General features: G+C 32.9%; 3 protein-coding genes across 8 annotated transcripts; 1 reads left to right on the top strand and 2 right to left on the bottom strand.

Annotated features, from left to right (window-relative positions):
- Positions 1-904: 904 nt before the first annotated feature.
- On the bottom strand, positions 905-6,226 carry LOC122590581 (ethylene-responsive transcription factor-like protein At4g13040). 3 transcript variants are annotated; one of them, XM_043762774.1, is made up of 7 exons: positions 6,046-6,226; positions 4,900-4,956; positions 4,651-4,787; positions 3,598-3,682; positions 2,478-2,652; positions 1,560-1,681; positions 905-1,198 (listed from the first exon to the last, which is right to left on the bottom strand). In XM_043762774.1, the coding sequence occupies exons 2-7, from the start codon at positions 4,937-4,939 to the stop codon at positions 1,068-1,070; spliced, it is 690 nt and encodes a 229-aa protein (XP_043618709.1). In that variant the 5' UTR covers positions 4,940-4,956; positions 6,046-6,226; the 3' UTR covers positions 905-1,067. The 3 variants fall into 3 exon arrangements, with proteins under 3 accessions (XP_043618709.1, XP_043618711.1, XP_043618710.1); XM_043762776.1 differs by having other exon boundaries at positions 3,598-3,679; positions 6,046-6,224; XM_043762775.1 differs by lacking the exon at positions 6,046-6,226 and adding an exon at positions 5,144-5,378.
- A 2,737-nt stretch (positions 6,227-8,963) lies between these two features.
- Positions 8,964-11,528, top strand: LOC122592418 (galacturonosyltransferase 8). Its single transcript, XM_043764636.1, has 3 exons — positions 8,964-9,212; positions 9,380-10,636; positions 11,012-11,528. Exons 1-3 carry the CDS (start codon positions 9,042-9,044, stop codon positions 11,285-11,287), a joined length of 1,704 nt encoding a protein of 567 aa, XP_043620571.1. The 5' UTR covers positions 8,964-9,041; the 3' UTR covers positions 11,288-11,528.
- A 2,926-nt stretch (positions 11,529-14,454) lies between these two features.
- LOC122593238 (nuclear transport factor 2) lies at positions 14,455-19,379 on the bottom strand. 4 transcript variants are annotated; one of them, XM_043765620.1, is made up of 11 exons: positions 19,205-19,379; positions 19,024-19,087; positions 18,179-18,316; positions 17,528-17,816; positions 17,194-17,423; positions 16,687-16,858; positions 16,393-16,514; positions 16,246-16,314; positions 15,293-15,356; positions 14,763-15,115; positions 14,455-14,677 (listed from the first exon to the last, which is right to left on the bottom strand). In XM_043765620.1, the coding sequence occupies exons 2-10, from the start codon at positions 19,057-19,059 to the stop codon at positions 14,850-14,852; spliced, it is 1,386 nt and encodes a 461-aa protein (XP_043621555.1). In that variant the 5' UTR covers positions 19,060-19,087; positions 19,205-19,379; the 3' UTR covers positions 14,455-14,677; positions 14,763-14,849. The 4 variants fall into 4 exon arrangements, with proteins under 4 accessions (XP_043621555.1, XP_043621557.1, XP_043621558.1 ...); XM_043765622.1 differs by having other exon boundaries at positions 16,246-16,311; XM_043765623.1 differs by having other exon boundaries at positions 16,246-16,305.
- Positions 19,380-20,190: the final 811 nt, after the last annotated feature.

Here is a 20,190-nt window from a genome sequence, read left to right as displayed (position 1 = left end):
TTTCTTTTTTTTGCTCTTTGTTTTGCTTTTGAAACACTTTTTTTGGTATTTTTTAAAAAAATTGTTTTGTATCTTTTATTGTTTTGATGTTTTGTAATATATTATTTTATATTTTTATATACTTTGTAACATTTTGTTTTTTTAAACATCAATTTTGTAACTTTGTGGTGTTATTTGTGTGTGTATTTTATATTTATACTTTTTAACTTATTTGCTTTTTAAATGTATTCGTTTTATATATATCTTTTTGACTTTTTTTCTAATGTTTTTTTTTTTTGCTTTGCCTTGATAGTTGGGTTTTTTGTTTAACATTTTGTTTTTTACTGTCTTTTTCTTGAGTAAACAGAGTTTTTATTAACTTATTATATCGAAGTTGTGGTATGATTTTTTAAAAATAAACGCTCAAAAATAATACGGGCCCGCGTTTGAACCACCTAGTTTTAAAAAAAGCCGTTCAAAAACAAAAAACAAATACACCAAGCTACCATGAAACTTTATGCACAAGTGACAAGTCCTTGTCCATATTCACTTATTCAGATATTCTCTTTTCAGGTTGTAGGTAGTGATTGCCCTATCCTTGTAATTTCTTAGCTTATTATGAAAGAAGTCAGTTCTTTCATGTTAAAGGGTCGATATAGAAAGAAAACAATTAAGTGAACATTGATAATGATACAAGTTTCAAATCATATTTAATACATCAACAATTTACAAATATTCAAAACAAAAAAGAAACTACGTACAAAATGTAGTCCTAACGGACCTATCAACCGGATTTTTTGCCAATACATCAGAATGATCCTTCTGTTAATTCACCTTGAAATTCAATGAAAATTCACATATATTAAGAGTTTAGGACCTGGAAAAATCAAATAATTAATACTACTGGCATCATACCAAAAAGTCCAAAAAAAAAGATAACAATATGCTCCCTCTATTTACAGATACGAGAAATTTCCCACTTCATACAATGTTCTAATTTTACATTCCCGAATTGTTTAAATGAATAATCAGCGTGGGACTGTATAAATAATCACTAAAAAGGAAATATGATAATAGAATATAAATTATTAAGCTACTGATGTATCAGCATCATCAGAACCTGATGAACCATTTCTCCCTGTGTCTGCCTCATACTCGCTGTTGTTGTTTTGTAGGTGATTCTCGAACTTCATCCGGGTACTGACCCTTCTCTGGCTTTCTGAAAAAACCATCATTTCCAAAAATAAAAATATTAATTAAAAAGCTATAAGAAAAAACGGGTTAATAGAGTATGCTGTAGTTAAGTTTAAAGATATATTCGTCATCGTTCTCCAATTATAATAAAAATCTTGGTCAGAAAATCTCATATATCATAGATTTCACGTGACATCCTGGCTAGACTTTTTCTTCTCAGTCACTTTTGAATAACCATCAGTAATGTTTCGGTTTGATAAATGACTGATGGTGAGAATGTGAGATTAATATATGAAACATATTGTATATCAACTAAAGACTAGTACGAGTAACATATTTGCATTTTTGGTAAGTAAGCCTAAAAAATATGAAGCAGATATAATTACTCTTGCTGTTGATTGCATCGCGAGTCATGATTAAGAACTCGTCCCAACTTATTTTACTTAGTTCTTCTTTTTGTTCGATAGTTAGATCAAAGTTCGGTTCCCTTCCACAAAGAAAAGCAGCCCTGCAGGCAACAAACGTAAACCCAAAAGTTAAAATGACCAGATGGTAAGATTTTTTATCAAACATGTCAATAATAGTAGTGGGAAACAAAAAAAGAAAAAAAGATCAAACATGGGATTTACATGTTCAGCAATTTTATCTCGTGATTTTCAGTACATTTGTTGAAGGAGGAATGACTCACTGACCCTTCTAAAGATTAAAAGAGAAAATGAAGGATAAACAGAAAAGGTTTATCTCAACTGTCTAGCTAGCATAACAATTTTCTTACAAAAACTTGGGTGAGAGCAAACCTAAGGTCAAGGATCGGTTAAAAATAACAATAAAAACTCATATCCAACTAGTCATTATTATGTGATTTAACTGCTACAAGTATTACACTAGAGACGGTAAAAATAGGTAGGTCAAGGAATGGATCAAAAGGGCCAATATAGTACAGGCTGAAACATAATTAAGCAGGGGTGACCAAATATTTGTCCATTTATATTTTAGAATGTATTATATAATCAACACATTAAGTATAATGACATAAACTATATTATTAAAATTATTAGAATTACAGATATAATCATTCTCAAAGAAAGCAATTTAGGAGTTTGTATGCACCAGAGATATACACTGGCCAACTTTCGAAACATTTGACCCATTTCCTTTTATAGCTAAGTTTTCTATTTTACCCGATTGACCCGGTAGAGATAAAACATAACCCAATCACCCCAATAATAAGTAAACAGTTTTAAAAAGTCAGTTCTAATAACTACTATGTGAGTGTGATTTATGATGCTAATGTCAACAATTACCTGTCATACAAGCGTGCAGCTTCTTCTTGAGAGTTCACCGTTCCCAAATGGATTTGCTTCTTGTCAACCTTGATTGCAGCTTGCCATTTCATATTTTTGTAATACACGCCTCTCATTATAATTGCTTCTTGGTTCTCAAAATTCTTTCTTCTGTGTCTTTTCCGTCTCTTGAACACTGGCAATAACAATAATTATTGTATTGCAGTAAAAAGGTTCAAAATAGCCTTCTTGAAAATGCAACAATTCATAATGAAGTAACATGAGTGCAGGATCCACGAAATGAACACCACATTCGCTCAAGATACTATAGTTACCTAGATTGGTCCATGGATATTGGATAATGCATACCGACTCAAATAGTAACAAGTTTCAATAAAACTCTGAGAGGTATAAAGATGTTCATTCAAGTGTTACTCCACCCTAATGACAACCAAAATGTCTCGTGAAAGTGCCACATCCTTTTCTCAAAGTTTCCAAATTAAAATTACCTAGTTTTATATCACACCTTTCCAAAAAACGATACTAAATATTGGGAATTTGGACCATTAAATTCTTTAATATTTGTCTCTATTAGATAGCTTTTCGAATACTCGACTAATAGTCTAGATATCTTTATAAAGCATATATCAAGTCAAACATTTCAATTTTCATTGGACGATGGACAGATATTGTATCACCAATTTCCTAGAGCCCATTAGATCACCTTACACGGTTTCTAAAAACGGGTAAACGGATGAGGTTTCCCTTATTCAAATTATACGGGGAAGGCAAGTTTTTTTAACTCGAACGTATGCGGCCTAAATAGGGTATCTCGTGATGGTTTCCGAACCCTTCCCTGGCCGCCCCCTATAATGCACCTAGTGAGATTCGAACTGGAGACCTCTTGTAAAGATCCCAAGATGTTAACCACTAGGCCTCCTTAGAGGTGATTACAACCTTACACAGTTTCTGTTCAAATAAAAGAAAATGTGAAAATTTTAAATACCGTTTTGCTTGAACTTGTAAGCGAAAAGCCAGTGCTAAATGCAGCATATGAGATTAGATTTAATATGTCTTACCCAGCTATAAACTAAAAGAAATGGCATGGATATTGAATTATCATAACGAAGAAGAGACAGACCTGGGTGCAGAATGGACTGCTTATTAGATGAGCTAGACTCATTGACAGTTGAGGGTTCAGGTTCTTCGGGTTTTGTACCTTCCTGCTGAACACAGGATTAATATACAGTTTGTTTAATAATGCCCAGTGTAAAAAAATAAAGGATAAGTGAATGCTGCATCCCTCGTGAAAAAGAATCTATATTTCAGTTATTATCTCATGAGTTATAATTTCTTGAGTTATATAGCAGCAACATTTTTTGATAACAAAAAAACTGGCAATTCCAAGTAGAAAATACTTAGTATCCATGATCATCGTTACAAATGAGCTAATGGTGTTCATTAAGGAACACAAGATTCTTTATACTATTGTTTAAGGTATTTTGAAAATCTAACGACTAGTCAACCATTTACCTTCAACCATATATCAAGTCAAGCATATGCAATTTTCACAGCAAAGTCATTATCCCCATAAGCTGTTGGTGATGCATATACGGATTCAAAATATGTACGAGTAAACTAAACCAAGATTAGTTAAAGAAGCATCAAGTATTTAGAAGGGTTTGAGATATATATATTCAAGCATTAATCTTTTCTTTCATCTACAAGTCCCATTTAGTCCCTCACACACATTAACATCCAACAATGTGTCTCACCATCAATGAAGTTACAGCCAGAGTAAACCAAAATATAATTAAATGATCTCCTTATTTCATTATCTGTACTTACATCTAAGGCTCATTTGGCTATTACTTAAACTGACAGACTCACATTAGAGTAAAATAAACATACTGCATTACTGCCCAACTAAACGTATGTAGTGCTTGTCTTACACATGTTGGAGTCACAACCGGCTGTGATCTGTGAAGAGTAGAGATCGATACGAATAGGCTTATCTTAATTTTTTTTTTCTTTTTGACCTCTTTGTAATTGTGTAATTTGCATAGCACGATATTCAGTTTAGTTTCAGAAAACAAACATAGGCATTGAGACACGTTATAAGAAAAATTTTACACATTTTGCATATGGAGTAGAAAGATAACATGATGAAAGGTGAGATCTAAACCATAATTACCATGCTTGCCTCGTCAGGCCGGTCAACTGAAGACGAAGGGTGCATGCCATTGCCAACTGATCTTGTATTTTGCCCCCAACTTCCAGGAGATTGTCCATTTTCATAGGGTGGAAGAGAATCGAGACAGGGGCTTCTCCCTAGTTTTTAACATCGGATATCATCAATAACAGAAAAAATGAATATGAAAATACCAATCAACGAAAATAACAGTTTAACATGACCTAAGAAAAAAAAAAAAACATAAGTTACCATAAAGTTTAATGAGTCTTTGTCTGCGGATGCTCACCATAGTGTCTTAAGACAATCCTAACATCATCCAAAAACGATAATTCAAATTAATTACAATGAGGAATAAAATAAAAGAGCTGACAGATAAAAATCTAAGACAAAGTAGAGCAAGAACACTATCTCATATTCTGTTAGACCTTGTACAGTTGTATTTATATAAGATTACAATGAAAAACTCAAGTTCATAAGCATAAGCATTATTCACCTACGTATTACAGCATTGCGTTCGCGCGTGCAAGAAATTTTGTGCTACTTACTTAACGCCTTCCGGCCAAAGGGGTTCTATCTTTTTAAGATGCAACGGGTGTACCGAAATCTAAAAATGCTAGCTAGTTCAAAGATAAGATCCTTTTAAGTATCTCAATGATCAAACACAAATGGCTCAGATTCAATATGCACAAAAGTGAATGAGTGTTTCTTGTTAGATATAGTATATATATAAATAGATAAAGAAAGACCGACAGAGTGAGAAAATTCAAAGTCAACCCAATAATCATCTAGTGTAACATACAACACTCATACATTAGTAATTTCTAATCAAATTTAAAGAAAAGAATTTCCCCAAGATAATTCAAGATCATGATAATCTTTTGCATTTGTTCATTTATTCATAAACAGTAACATAAGAAGATGATTATTTGAAGGAAAACAAAAAAAGTGAAATTTTAAAATTTTTTGAATGAACAAAACTAAAATCAACAGAAACATCCTTAAATAGAAACAATTAACAAACATCCTTAAAAAAAAAATTAAAAAAAAAACTGTGTCACGGAAAAATAAAGTCAACTCACCAACCTACCACCTTTTCATGAAATAAAGACAGTAAAAAAAAAAAGAAAAGAGAGAAACATTAATCCAGTGGTTTACTATTATCTTTTAACCCCTTATCACTTCCAACCGATCAAGTAAAAAGCAACACAAATGTTGAAGATATGAAAAACATATAAACACATAATGTACAAAGTAATGCATTCAAGATAATATAAATTAAAAAAACACAATAAATATATATAGGAAGGGGCCGGTGGCCTGTGAAGAATTAGGTGACAAGAGAGTTAAGTGGTGGGTGAGAAAGCAAGAAAAGAAGGGGCATTCGTGTTTGGTTACCTGAAGGTGACGGAAGCGAAACAACCAAAGAGACAACAATATCGAAACTGGGTTTGGTTTTAGTTTTTATTTAATTAATGTTGTATGTATAATTGGTGGGTGTGGTTTTAAGTTTGGTTTTTTTGGATTACAAAAAGGAAGGTGGTGAACTTCTTGGAGAGAGAAATTTTAACTAGGTTTTATTGTAACCCAATGGGTTACACAAGTTGGCAACAACATATTTGGGTCTTTTCTCTTCATTCCATTACAAAGAATAAATACACATTACGAGTATTATTTGTATTGGCTTTTTTTCTTTATTCATTAACATACATAAATAATTATATTTTTACCGTAAAATTCAAAGATAATTTTTGATATAAAAGATATAAGTTTTTTTAATGTTCACACTTTACACGTCGTTCTCATGTAATTTGTTTATAAAAAAGTTTTTAGTGCTCCTCTCGATAATGCATCAAATATAAGTTGTGTCGTTCATGTCAATGTATTCTGTTACCTCTCGATATTATTTTTTTTTATCATATAATTGATTGAGACTTCATATAATGATGAACAATTTTCTTGGTTACATTCTGTTATGTCTGTTGTATGTTATTTAATTTTTTGTTTTTTTGGGTTTCTGTTCCCATTAAGATTTATTGAATTGTTGTTCCTATTGTTAATGAGTTTGTGTTAGTGTGGATGTTAAATTATAAGTTTTACAAATTGAAATTAGATATGAATCGTGAAATGCGTAGAAATCGGAAAGAACACCAACAACGTTTTATAGAAGAAGATTATTTGGTGCTAGCATTTTTTAAGAAGTTGATAAATGTAAGCTAATAGTATTACAATTGTAGACAATATAAGGTTTCCTTATCACAGTATACATCGTATGTATAATCGATTAAAGATTGCTACTATTAATATAATTATAATTTTTTCCCTTAAGATAATAATAGAACTATTATATTTTTTTAATATTAAATCAGTCACAATTTTAGATATGTTACTGGTTGTATACACACATTCACATTAAATCAATCACAATTTTAGATATGCTTTCAGGTTATACCTAAATGACTAAAAATGACCTATGACTTTTGCATGGGATCAGAATCGAACATTTGACCTCTGTATCAAAAAACCAGAGTGTTACCGATGTTTCAAAATACACCACTTTACTACAGGGTATTGTGAAGTAATCTACTGGTTTTGCAAGTGAAAAGTTAAAGGGGGAAACAAGTTGTAAAGTAGTGAGAAAATGATGTTAATATAGCCGGTAAAAATGTAAATTAACATGATGAAAAGATTAAAAAAAAATTTTTTGCTAAGAGTATCACTTTTGATAAATTTTATCCAAGACTATCATGAAAAATCTACATAAACTACATTCATAACCATATATAAATTATATATATATATATAGTTACTCTCATTTAAATTTGACCTACACAGGAACATCAAGTTAGTTTGGGTTCGATTCCTTTTTTTCTCATATTTTTATTTGTTTAGTTACTTATGCATTTATTTTGAATTTAGATAATTGACTTTCATTTTATATTTTTTAGAATTGACATATGTTCATCCATCTTTTTTGAACACAATCTATCACACCGGCGCCAAATAATTTAGATATTTTGTTTTCATTTTTGATAGCTAAAAATTATGTGTAATATTTTGTTGTATTCTAATTACAATTTTAACCACTAATGATTATCTATACTATATTATAAAGCAGATTCTTCCTAATTTTTCAACATTGATTTTAAGTATCTATACTATATTATAAAACAGATTCTTCTTACATTTTCAACATTGAACTTGAAATTTTTAATATTGATTTTAAGTACTTTCCCAAAATGTCTCTCCTATCTATTCTATATTTATCTAAAATAACTATAATACCCTTTCTCTCTCCTCAAATCTCAACCAATCATCTTTTTTCTTTCTCCTCTATAAATCATTTATTCCTCCAATTCATTCAAAAAATTTTATCTTAAAAACCGTATATCGATAAATCTATATCTATACTATACTATAAAGCAGATTCTCCCTAGATTTTCAACATTGAACTTGAAATTTTCAATATTGATTTTAAGTACTCCCCCAAAATGTCCCTCCTATTTATTCTATATTTATCTAAAATAACTATAATACCCTTTATCTCTTCTCAATTCTCAACCAATCATCTTTTTTCCCTCTCTTCCATAAATCATTTATTCCTCCAATTCATTCAAAATCTTTTATCTCAAAAACCGTACATCGATAAATTATAAAAATTGTATGGGTGTTTTTAAAATTTTATGCTCTTTCATTAGAGATGTCATTCGATATACTTTCGACAAATTTTTATATCCGAGGGCGGAGCCCGTACGGCTAAGGCATTTAACTATCATACTCTATGACATATCAACTCCTATAACCTATCATACTCTATGACCTAGGTATCACCTCACCATCTCACCACCACAACGCGCGGATACTTGCTCTCGTAAATATCAAAACGTATTTTGAAAAAAAGTAACACAAGTAACTTAATGATAACGAGTTCTGTTTTTCATTAAAAACTTCAGATTTAAAACATTATATTCGATAAATAAGTTAGAAGTAACAAAATAAATAATTAAAAAATACTTCTAATCAATTATAGCTCCCCTCTGGCCCTCCCAAATAAACCAAACGGGACTGCTTTTGTTGTTTTTTTCTATTCTATTTCCTCTCCTGATGTAAATCTCACTAGCACCTTGCTAGTTTTTTACATATATAAAATTTTTATCGACTGTTAAAAAAAAAACACAAACGGGACTCCATTTATTTTAGGAAAAAAAAAATCAGTTAATTTGTCAATAGTAGATTGGCCCCACACGGCCTCCCCCTATCCCACCGTCACATCTCACTTTCCCAATCACACTCACACCTTTCTTCCACTCATTATATTTCCAGTGTATGTAAAATCTATGTGTGTAAAATAACTAACACATCCGCTTTCACCGGAACATATTCAGTTCACACACATGGCGGTGATCTCCGGTAGCAACAACCGGAGCTCAATCTCCGTACGGAACACCGGCGCTACTTTCAAACGATTCGCCATCGCTCTTTCCATCTCCGTCTTCCTCTTCTTCACACTCTCATTCCTCTTCACATCTTCATCAAACGACGTCGTTTCATCCCATTCCAACACTGTATGTATATATTTTCGCTATAATTTATTAATTTTCCGATAACAATTATTTACTTATTAGTTGATTCTATTTATTGTCTAGAATTTATATCTATATATTGTGTATTTATTATATAATGATGATATATTAATTAATAATTGATTATGTATATACTGTTTTTATTGTAGAATCTAGATTTTACATTCAATACGAACGTAGTTACTGGATCATTCCGTAGATCTGCACTTGCTTTGAAATCCGATCCGTTAAAGCCTAGATTTGATCAGATCCGAAAACAAGCAGATGATCACAGATCACTTGCGTTAGCTTATGCTGCTTATGCGCGTAAATTAAAGCTTGAAAACTCAAAACTCGTTAGGATTTTCGCTGACCTGTCACGAAACTATACAGATCTGTTGTCGAAACCTGCTTATAAAGCGTTATCCGAATCTGATGCAAATTCAATTGACGAACCGACGCTTCGTTTGTTTGAGAAGGAGGTTAAGGAGAGAATTAAGGTGACTAGGCAGGTGATAGCTGAGGCAAAAGAGTCGTTTGATAATCAGCTTAAGATTCAGAAGCTGAAGGATTCGATTTTTTCGGTTAATGAGCAGTTGACGAAAGCGAAGAAACAAGGTGCCTTCTCGAGTTTGATTGCTGCAAAGTCGATTCCTAAGAGTTTGCATTGTTTGACTATGAGATTGATGGAAGAGAGAATTGCGCATCCAGATAAGTATTCTGATGAAGGAAAGGAGAGGCCGGTTGAGTTTGATGATCCGAAGCTCTATCATTATGCTATATTTTCGGATAATGTGATTGCTGCCTCGGTTGTGGTTAATTCGGCTGTTAAGAATACGAAAGAGCCGTCGAAGCACGTTTTCCATGTTGTGACGGATAAGATGAATCTAGGCGCGATGCAAGTTATGTTTAAGATGAAAGAGTATAACGGTGCTCATATTGAAATTAAGGCGGTGGAGGATTACAAGTTTTTAAATTCGAATTACGTTCCGGTGCTGAAACAGCTAGAATCAGCAAATTTGCAAAAGTTTTACTTTGAGAATAAGCTTGAGAATGCAACAAAGGATACGACCAATATGAAGTTCAGGAATCCCAAGTACCTGTCTATCTTGAACCATTTGAGGTTTTATTTGCCTGAGATGTACCCAACACTGCACAGGGTTCTATTTTTGGATGATGATATTATTGTTCAGAAGGATTTGACTGGGCTTTGGAAGATAGACATGGATGGGAAGGTAAATGGAGCCGTTGAGACTTGTTTTGGATCGTTCCATCGTTATTCACAATACATGAATTTCTCTCATCCTTTGATCAAGGAGAAGTTTAATCCCAAGGCATGTGCCTGGGCTTATGGGATGAACTTCTTTGATTTGGATGCCTGGAGGAGAGAGAAGTGCACTGAGGAGTATCATTACTGGCAAAATCTGGTAAGTTGTATGAACCTACTAAATCTTTGTGTGTATGCTGTCAATATTTATGAACTGTTCGGTGATAACTTTGATATGTTCGGAAATGTTTACCTTTCACTTTTGCCTGATAATGTGCTTAGAAGTATAGGCCAGCATATATGTTATGAAGTTACCTGCTTTATTGTATTAAAGTCTTTTTGATGTTCTAAGTATATATTGTTGCAACTCTTACTGCATTATTATTCTGTATATACTTAAGCTTATATTCCGCCTAGATTCCATATCATAGAACCTGAAATAGATGCCTTGTTTCGCTTTTATGAGATCTGAAAAGAAATGTTTCACAAAGTTTGTTTGTTTCATATTTTTCTAACTAAGAGTATGTTTTTGCAGAATGAAAACCGCACTTTATGGAAATTGGGGACACTACCACCTGGCCTGATCACATTTTATTCCACAACCAAACCATTAGAGAAGTCTTGGCATGTATTGGGACTTGGATATAACCCAAGCATAAGCATGGAAGAGATCAATAATGCTGCAGTTGTTCATTTTAATGGGAATATGAAACCATGGCTTGACATTGCTATGAACCAGTTTCGCCCACTTTGGACTAAATATGTCGACTATGATATGGAGTTTGTACAAGCCTGCAATTTTGGTCATTAAACTTATGATTCAGTGATGGTTCAATTCCTTGCAAGGTAGCACTCAGCAAAACTAGTCCAGCCAGGAGGATATTTTTTGTGATTACCTTTACACGTAAACTGAACGACGCTTTATCAGACGCTTTCTATATCAGTTTTAAAATGAGTTTCTGAAATGTTTATAGTTCCATAGTTAAATTATCTTGTTACAAGTATTTGTTTAATTAAGATCAGTTCAATATATAATCATGATTTATGACTAATGCCTTCAGTACCCTGTTAGCATTCATATATTGAACAGACTCCTGACAGCTTGCTTAGGGTTTTTGAACATATATAATCAGCCTTTATTAGTTATTGAGTAGATCCTGGTAAACATTATCCCTCATGAAAAGTCCGCAAAGGAGTCTTGAAACACTCTTGTACCTTTGTTATTATAATTTTGTATGATTCCGAGTCCTCACCATGACATCACTACAGATGATGTGCAAATCAGAGAGATTACAAGATACGGCCTCGGCCATATGAAACTAGTTCTACTAGATGCTATTAAGCTTAGAGATCTGAACTCGGATCTCCTTTCTATTCGCATTGGGAAGAAATGTAAACCGTCAAGCCCAAAGGCAGTTCATTCACAATGGTATTCCATTAGCAGCAGGCAATTCTGTCACATGCATTTTAGGACTTTAACTCCATTTTATTCGATTTTTTGACATTCAAAATTGAGTTATTGGCTAGCAAATTGCATCAATTATTATGATTTTTACATTTATCTAATCAACATAGTTCATATCAAATTTGAACTCCAGGCTGTGTATACAACAGCTACAACAATGTCTAAAGAAATTAATGTCGGTCGTGCGAGTATTGTATGTAGCTCTGCTAACATATGGGCCGGGGACAAAAAGTCTTCACACAAAAAAGGAGGTTTGGGCTATCATGATGCTCACACACATTTGATGGCCTAAAGGTTAAGGTGCATCAAGCCATCATTCAATCAATGTTTAAATATGAGTAAGGCGAACACTCGAACTCGTGTCATCACTTAATCATTCATTACTATTTTCCTTTTGAACTTGAACGTGTACTCATTTGTATTTATGACTTTTTTTTAGAACTTTAAAATTTATCTCACTTATTAACCTTGTCAGTACCACATTAGAAAAGATTATTTCCCACCTGGATATGGATATAGAAGTTCTACAACAAATACAAGAGGAATGTTGTTATACATCATTCAAATTCAAGCGTACCCACGCAATACGTACCAATGATGGATAATTAATCGTGTATATAAAAGATTCGTAAATTTCATTGAATACATGCGTCAAAAGATGGATTATCTAACTCACGGATGAATAAAGATGTGACAACAATATAATCATAAGAGCTTATTTATATTAGACGAGCATGGTACCCGCGCAATGCGGCGGCGGCAGTGTAGAAGACGGTCTAGTGGTGGCGGTGATGGTACTGTTGGTAGTGGTGGCGGTGTCAAGTGGTGTAGATTGATGTAATTGTGATAGTAAAAAGTTTTAGAAGATAAGGGTTTAAAATGTTAAGTATTAAAATAAGGGTTTATGGTGTAAATTAGTTAATTAAGGACAAAGTTGGTAATTTATAAAACACTTTCCATAGTGGTTTTTTATTAAGGGGCAATTTGGTAAATTCCCCTGTGACATTTGAGTAACTATTTCTAAAAATGGAAGGGGTGATAATCTTTATATAGGAGTATAGATATAGATATTTTTCTACAAATTATTTTCAAACATTCAACTGGTATATGACATCAGGGAAATTTCACCGTATAATGATAAAACCTTGCGCGTACCCTAGACAACGATATGTTGACTATAGACCGTTACAAGTATTCGGTGAAAAAACCCCAAGACTTGTCATCCCTAAGGATCGAATTCAAGACCTTGAGTAAAACATGTAGGTGCATCTGACCAATTAGACTAGTCATCATTGGCTTGTCTACAAATTAAACAATAGTTTTATGTGAAGGGATCAAGTGACAACCAACATATATGGTGAGAACTGTAAGAACCATTGAAAAATCATCTCTAATGGCTTTGCCATTAGAATTAAGGGCAACGCCCGTACCGTAACAACCGTCACCATCTTTTGGATCGCCGCCTATCAAATTAATACAATTCTCATATGCGTTCGGTGACAACCCCTTTAGAACGGATGAGGGCAACGCCCGTACCGTATCCATACGTTTTCTTAACATGTAACTTATATGATTTTTTACAAAAAATAATTTTTTTTTTTGGAATGGGTTTTTGTTAAAAGAAAATAAAAAAAAAAAAGTTTCAAAATTGAAAAATAAAAATTAAAAGAATAAAAAACCACACAAAAAAAGAAAAAAAAAAGGTTATAAACTAGTGGTTCTCACGGTTCTCACGTTAACCCTACTCATAGTTTTATATATATAAGATATATTAAAAAAAATAAATTTATTAATATAGATTAAAAGAGACAACTAACAATGCGTTGGGTTGCCTTCACAATAATAGTCTGCTTTAATGGCGGGTCTTTTGCTAGCCAAGATCAACATATCACCTTTTTATGGACGACATTCCCAAGATCCTTTAAGTTAATAAGGTTTAATTCCAACAAAAAGAAGAAACCAGCCTTCAATCCTCATTGTAAACTTGTGAATTCGATCATAATTCAAACTTACTTACCAGGCATATTCACTCACATATCCAATCATTTTCGTTTATATTTAACGCAAGTGATAATAGTTGTAGTTTACCCCCTTCAGTTAAAAGTTTACAACTACCCTTAGAAGGCGTGTTTAGTTCACAAAATATTTTTGAAAGAAATAAAATTTATCAAAGGAATTGGATTTTAAAAGAATGAAAATTTAACAGAATGCTTTTGATTTTTTACAAATTCAAGTGTGTTAAGGAATGAGATTTCTTACTCCATCCCTAAAAAATAGAGATTCCATCAAATGATGAAATGTTTATATTCCTACGGAATATGATTCATTTCCTTCTTCTTTAACCAAACACACTAAGGAATGAAATTCAATTCCAATTCTATTAAATTCTGTGAACCAAACACGCCCTAAATATTTTGATCATAACCCCTTCAGACGTCCACCATTTTGATGAGATGAATTTCGTAAAAATGTCCGATGGAATTGTAGCGGGATCATCCAACAATAATAGCAAATTACTAAGAAAACATAGATTACTACACAATACCCATACTGTAGTTTACACCTAACAAAATGCCCGATCTAAATCATTAAATCCCCCGTCAAAAACCCGATAGCAATTGTTGATAAGAGAGCATAACAATCACCGATTACTACTACTATACAGTGATAGACTGATAGTAATGCCAAAAAATAAAAACTAAAAAACAAACTCTTTCTATCCGTCTCTATTATCACCTAAACAGAACACATGCAAATAAAAAAGGGTTAGAAAAATTCACAAACTAATGAATAGCATAGCTGCTAATATCATGTTACTCACCACTGCAATTTTGAAATTTGAAGCCAAAAATCAACCAATCATATCTCTTGAAATTATGTGTTATCAGTGAATCACCAAAGAGAACTCTCATTGTGCTGTATTTCTGGCAGTCCCATTAACATCCTGTCCACGGTTCACACGTCCACCATTGTTGTCTCTTTGATATCCATCACCACCACGGTTTGAACCTCCTCCACGGCTGTTACCTCTGAAACCATAGTCATTCCTGTTGCCACCAAAATCACCACCTCGACCAAAACCCCTGCCGCCAACATAGTTTCCACGACCTCTCATGCCATCGCTTCTGATGAACCCGGGTCCCCTTCCAGCTACAAATCTTCCACGGTTTCCTCCTATAAATGAGCAAGCAGTTAAGAAAAAAAGTGCAGGCACAATAGCATATTTATTCGGATTGCCCATAATGATTAACGATTATGACTAAAAACAAAAATAAAATTTTTAACTTATTAATATGGTGATTAAAAAAATGCATTTGTTTATACTGTAGAAAGAAGATATCTATAACATGCCTCTAATAGAAGATCGTTTCTCTTCAACAACAGCATTGCGTCCATTGATTGTAACTGGTGAAGCCTGTGCATCGAAAGAGACGTCACATCCAACAAAGTAAATCAACACAACAAATAAATTGTAAAGGTTCACGTTAACTTGGGAGGAATATATCATGTAGTTTTCATCTGAAGGATATAGACACAAAGAAACTAATCAGAATTCACGATCTGCCCAAAGTTAGACAAAGAGGCATGACTAAAGCATAATAAGAGAAAAGATAGAACATACATAATGGCATACATACATGATACATCTACAATAAAATTCTTACCATAAAGCTTTGCCATCAAAAAACCCAAAACTACAGGCATGCTTTGCTTACAGTAACAGATTATAGACCTTGCAAAGATTCGCCATTAAACCCAAACTACTTCAGAATTGTTCAGCTTTCGTATACTAACTTTTCAAGTGAATAATTGTATTGGTTCTTGCAAAGGTTCATGTAAAACATCAAACAAACCCATACAGAATTACCGATTTGATATTGAAGAGTATATGTCTGGCAGCATTCGAATGGAACTAGAAATAATGTTAGTACCAAAAGAAAACCTAACACAAAGCTGAGTATGACCATCAATTATTAGAACCAAACTTGTTAACAAATTCACCACCTGCTCAGATCACGTCAGCAATGTCTACTTTTTTCTACAAGGGAGACACCTCACACATTGGTCCTTCACTCCCCCCCACCCCGGGACAGTGTCATCATTAGAAGTCCGACCTTAACAAGTATCACATCCCCCTACAGAATCTACACGAACAAATCAGTCTTTTGACTACAAATTGAATCAAATCACCTTATACACATAACACCAAACTGACACACAAAAAAGTACCCAGCAAAAGACAATTATTAATTTCAAGAATGCGTGACTGGCATAGGATTCATACACATGACCAACTCACATACCTCAATCGCCTTTTGAGCTGCTTCAGGAACCTCGAACTCGACAAATCCAAAACCAAATCCCTGTGGCTGCTGATATTAGTTTCAGACTTTCAGTGGAGTGAAAAATAAAAAACACATTGAATAAAACTGCAGCGAGTAGATGCATACCTTGTTGTTCCGAACTTGAACGCCATTAGGCTTAATAGGTCCAAACTTCTTGAATTCCTCCTCTACCATGGCAACTGTGGCACTCACTGGAAGATTCTTGATATAGACGGAGAAGCCTTCAGCTGTTCAAACATAAGAATATCTTATACACAACTCATGCATGAATACATAAGGATAGACAATGATATTTGTAAACGACTAAATGCTATGAGAAAAGATATGATGAAGCAAAACTTATCATGAAAAATGTTAATACAGGAGCATGATCCACTTTCAATAGCTAAATTCACCTACCTTCTTCCTCGTGATTACCATTTTCAGGAGCATCCACATTCAAAACCACTGGTTCAGCAGCTACAGCAGTTGGAGGAGCATTATTCAAATGTTCCTGTTTCTTTGTAGGAGCTTTCCTCGCTGCAGGAGCTGGAGTTGAGAAAGAGATGCTGCTCTGCTTATAGTCCATTACCTTAAGCAACAAGAAAGCATATCATAATTTGCTGTAACAGATCATTTGCTTCCCTAATCCTTATTTAGTAATGCATGAAAATTGTCAAAAACTGTATCAGTCCCTTAGCAGATTTGCCACACATGGGTTTAACAAGAACAGTTAATAGAAAAATCCTCTGATACTAGTAAATAAACCATATGCAACGTCTATTCATCTATCTCTACAAGTCTACAATTTAGAAAAAAGAGCACATGTCTTCAAACCCAGAGAGGGATCAATTTGTTCAATGTTTAACGACATCATTAGTAAATAATAACAATAAATCGGACAGAACGGGCTAGCAGGCCACTTACAATAGATGCATACGACTTCTTCGGCTGTTCCTCGACTTTGACATTAGATTCAGCAACCAGCTGGGATGAATCCGGCACTTCTTCAACAACCTCAGAAACTGGATCTTCCTCCTCTGCAGTAGGTACATCTCCATTATCCACATGAACCACCTTTTCTGCATCAGATTCATCTGGCAATACAACAGCTTGCTCAGAAACATTACTCTCCGGCACTGGAACAACTTCAGGTGCTGCAGAGCAACAAATTTCAGGAAAATACACGAGGAACAATACATAGAGATACAATTTCCTAGCATATAGCTTTAGTCACAGCCAAACGCATCTACTCAGTCACCTTTCTCATGAATTACAGGAGCCTCCACATCCACAGCAGGAGCGAGGTCTCCTTCACTATAATCAGCACTCTCCATGAAACGCAATATGTCATTCAACACATAGTAGCCTTTCTCTTGAGGTGCTAGAAAGAAAGCTTGTGTGAAGTTCTGGACACTATTATCCTTTCCGGTCATATATCCAGTGACTAGAACATAGACTCCACCATTTAAAGATTCTTGTGAATCAACAGTTTTGAACTCAGCTCTGGTTTCATCATAGTCAACTGACATTATTTTTGCATTAATTTCCTGCATACCACGCCAACATAAAGAGTATACATAAATAACTTTCAAGTAACTACCAAAATTATGAAACTTGCTGGTGCTTTCAAGCAAGACCTGAGAGTGATCTAAATTAAGAACCAAAAACCCAAAATTCAGAGATGACATACATATACTCATGTATGCATTGTAATATGTTTGTTGCATAAAGCTACCAACAATTTTTAAGACATCTACAACTAGTACGATGAAGATATACACACCTCATGATTTAAATGCCTATCACTCTATAAGTGACTTATTCAGATAAATTATACACGATAAACTAAAATATTTTTTATAGCAAAAATAGACACACAAACAAAACCGAAAGTGAATAGGGAGCATACATCCATGGTGGTGGTAATGCTCATCGAACCATCATCTTCGATACGGCCAAGTTTACTATCATCCTGATAGAATCGATAAAGAAGCCCTGGTGACTGGTTCAGTATCTGATAGTACTGCAGAACGAAAGCTTGCCCAACCTGTTTTTAAAATATTGTAATAACACAAATCATAATTATATAACTACAACCAACACAACCATTACATATCGGGCCCGTTTCTTTTTTTAGTCATTAAGTGCTGAGTGTATTAAGTGGCTGAATACATTAAAATGTCTGTATGTATTAAGTGAAATATATGTAATTGACGGTTATTTTTGTTTATTAAGAAAAAAAAAGAAACATGAAATTTGACTGAATGATTAAGTTAAGTTTATTAAGTAAAAAAGAAACCGGGCCTAGTCAATCAATAATTATAAAACAAGTTACTAAACAAATAATTTTAACTATTTTCCAAGATTATATGTTGTTTTCCGGTATTTTTATTCTTTATATCATTCTTATTAAGCTTAGGTATACAAGTTATGGCAAACAAAAATTTTAATTTAAACAAAAAAATCAAACAATGAATTTTCGGAAATCAAACAATACTAGAACACTAAAAATTTGCAAAAAATGTGTTTTTTTTAAAATTATTTTTGTTACTATTTTTCTTCTTAAGCTTAGATGTACAAAGTTTTAACTAACAAAAGAATTACTAAAAAATCAACAAATAATTTTCCGAAATCAAACAATACGAGACACTAAAAAGACTAGAAGCACAGAAAATGTGGGGGGGGAAATAGCTATTGTTTATTAATTTTTGCATATAATAAAAAAAAAAAGAAAAAAGAAAAGCGAGTTAATACTTGAGCTGCTGGTGGTGATACTGCCGGAGCCGCCATTGTAGATCGATACAAAACCCTGAAAAAACTTGATAAGAAACACTACTTATCATTACATATATCAAATAGGTGTATGTATATGTGTGTGTGTGTGTGTGTGTGTGTGTATATAGAGAGAGAGAGAGAGATTGAAGAGAAATCGTACCGGAGAAAGGGATCGGAAGTTAGAGAGAAAGATGGAGAATCTTCTTCTTCTTCTTGTATATAGGGATGATCCTGGCTCTTTCTCACTGGTTAGGGTTTTGTGGTTGGCGGATCAGTAACAGGGAAAACAGAACGAGTTTTTTTTTCCTTTTTTTTTTTCAGGTGGGGTTGTATATACTAGACTAGAAGCGAAGCGATGACGACTTAGATTTATTTTTAAGCTGTCTGTGTGATGACATTATTATTTTGTTACACTATTTTCTTAGTTTCTAAAATAAATCATTTTAAAATAAATTGAATTATTAAGTTTTTTTTGAAGGTTGTAAAGAAAATGAATTTGATATAATTTGAAGAAAAACTCAAGAAAATATTGTAACAAAATAGAATTATTAAGTTTCTTTTTTTTATTCCGCATATTGTTGAGATGATTTAAAAGAATCTCATTTCAACTCTTCTAATCAAATCCTACCAACATAACATTTACTCTTTAGATTATTTTTACATTAATTATTTTTATAATACCTTTTGATATTAATTATTTTTACATTAGCTAGTTAAACAATTTGACACCGTTAAAAACATATTTAGTTGTCTATATATAAAATGAAATCTTTATATATAATAAAGCAGAATTGTCTTCTAAAACTATTTTGAGAAAAAATATTATGTGACAAGTCTATAATTTTCTTCAAAAAAGTTTGATTTTATTTATGATGTCATATGTCATATTTAATATTGTAATATTTTTAAAAATAAATAGCTAGCTTATTAAATGTTTATATTAAATTCTTACTTTTTGATTGTAAATTTCTTTTTTATGTTTTGTTAATTTAACAAATATTCATACATGCTAACTTAATAATATCTTCAAACCAAGTTATGATATATCAATTACAAAAACTACATATATTATTTTAACTTTTTTTATTTTAAAATTTTAGTTAGTGCCCGGGTTAAACCCGGGATTATTAGCTAGTTTTAAAGATA

This window comes from Erigeron canadensis, chromosome 3 (assembly GCF_010389155.1).
Source record: "Erigeron canadensis isolate Cc75 chromosome 3, C_canadensis_v1, whole genome shotgun sequence".
NCBI classification, from domain to species: Eukaryota; Viridiplantae; Streptophyta; class Magnoliopsida; order Asterales; family Asteraceae; genus Erigeron; species Erigeron canadensis.
Note: the sequence above shows the minus strand (reverse complement) of the source record. Positions and strands in the feature narration are given on the sequence as shown.

Coding starts and splice junctions, on each gene's coding strand:
- LOC122592418 (XM_043764636.1), top strand. CDS start 9,042: ATGGCGGTGATCTCCGGTAGCAACAACCGGAGCTCAATCTCCGTACGG. Junction 9,213..9,379: donor TTTCATCCCATTCCAACACT/GTATGTATATAT, acceptor TTTTTATTGTAG/AATCTAGATTTTACATTCAA. Junction 10,637..11,011: donor ATCATTACTGGCAAAATCTG/GTAAGTTGTATG, acceptor ATGTTTTTGCAG/AATGAAAACCGCACTTTATG.
- LOC122590581 (XM_043762774.1), bottom strand. CDS start 4,939: ATGGTGAGCATCCGCAGACAAAGACTCATTAAACTTTATG. Junction 4,788..4,899: donor AAGACTCATTAAACTTTATG/GTAACTTATGTT, acceptor GTTAAAAACTAG/GGAGAAGCCCCTGTCTCGAT. Junction 2,653..3,597: donor GCAGTCCATTCTGCACCCAG/GTCTGTCTCTTC, acceptor TGTTATTGCCAG/TGTTCAAGAGACGGAAAAGA.
- LOC122593238 (XM_043765620.1), bottom strand. CDS start 19,059: ATGGCGGCTCCGGCAGTATCACCACCAGCAGCTCAA. Junction 17,817..18,178: donor GCATTACCACCACCATGGAT/GTATGCTCCCTA, acceptor CGTGGTATGCAG/GAAATTAATGCAAAAATAAT. Junction 16,315..16,392: donor TTCAAGTTCGGAACAACAAG/GTATGCATCTAC, acceptor AACTAATATCAG/CAGCCACAGGGATTTGGTTT.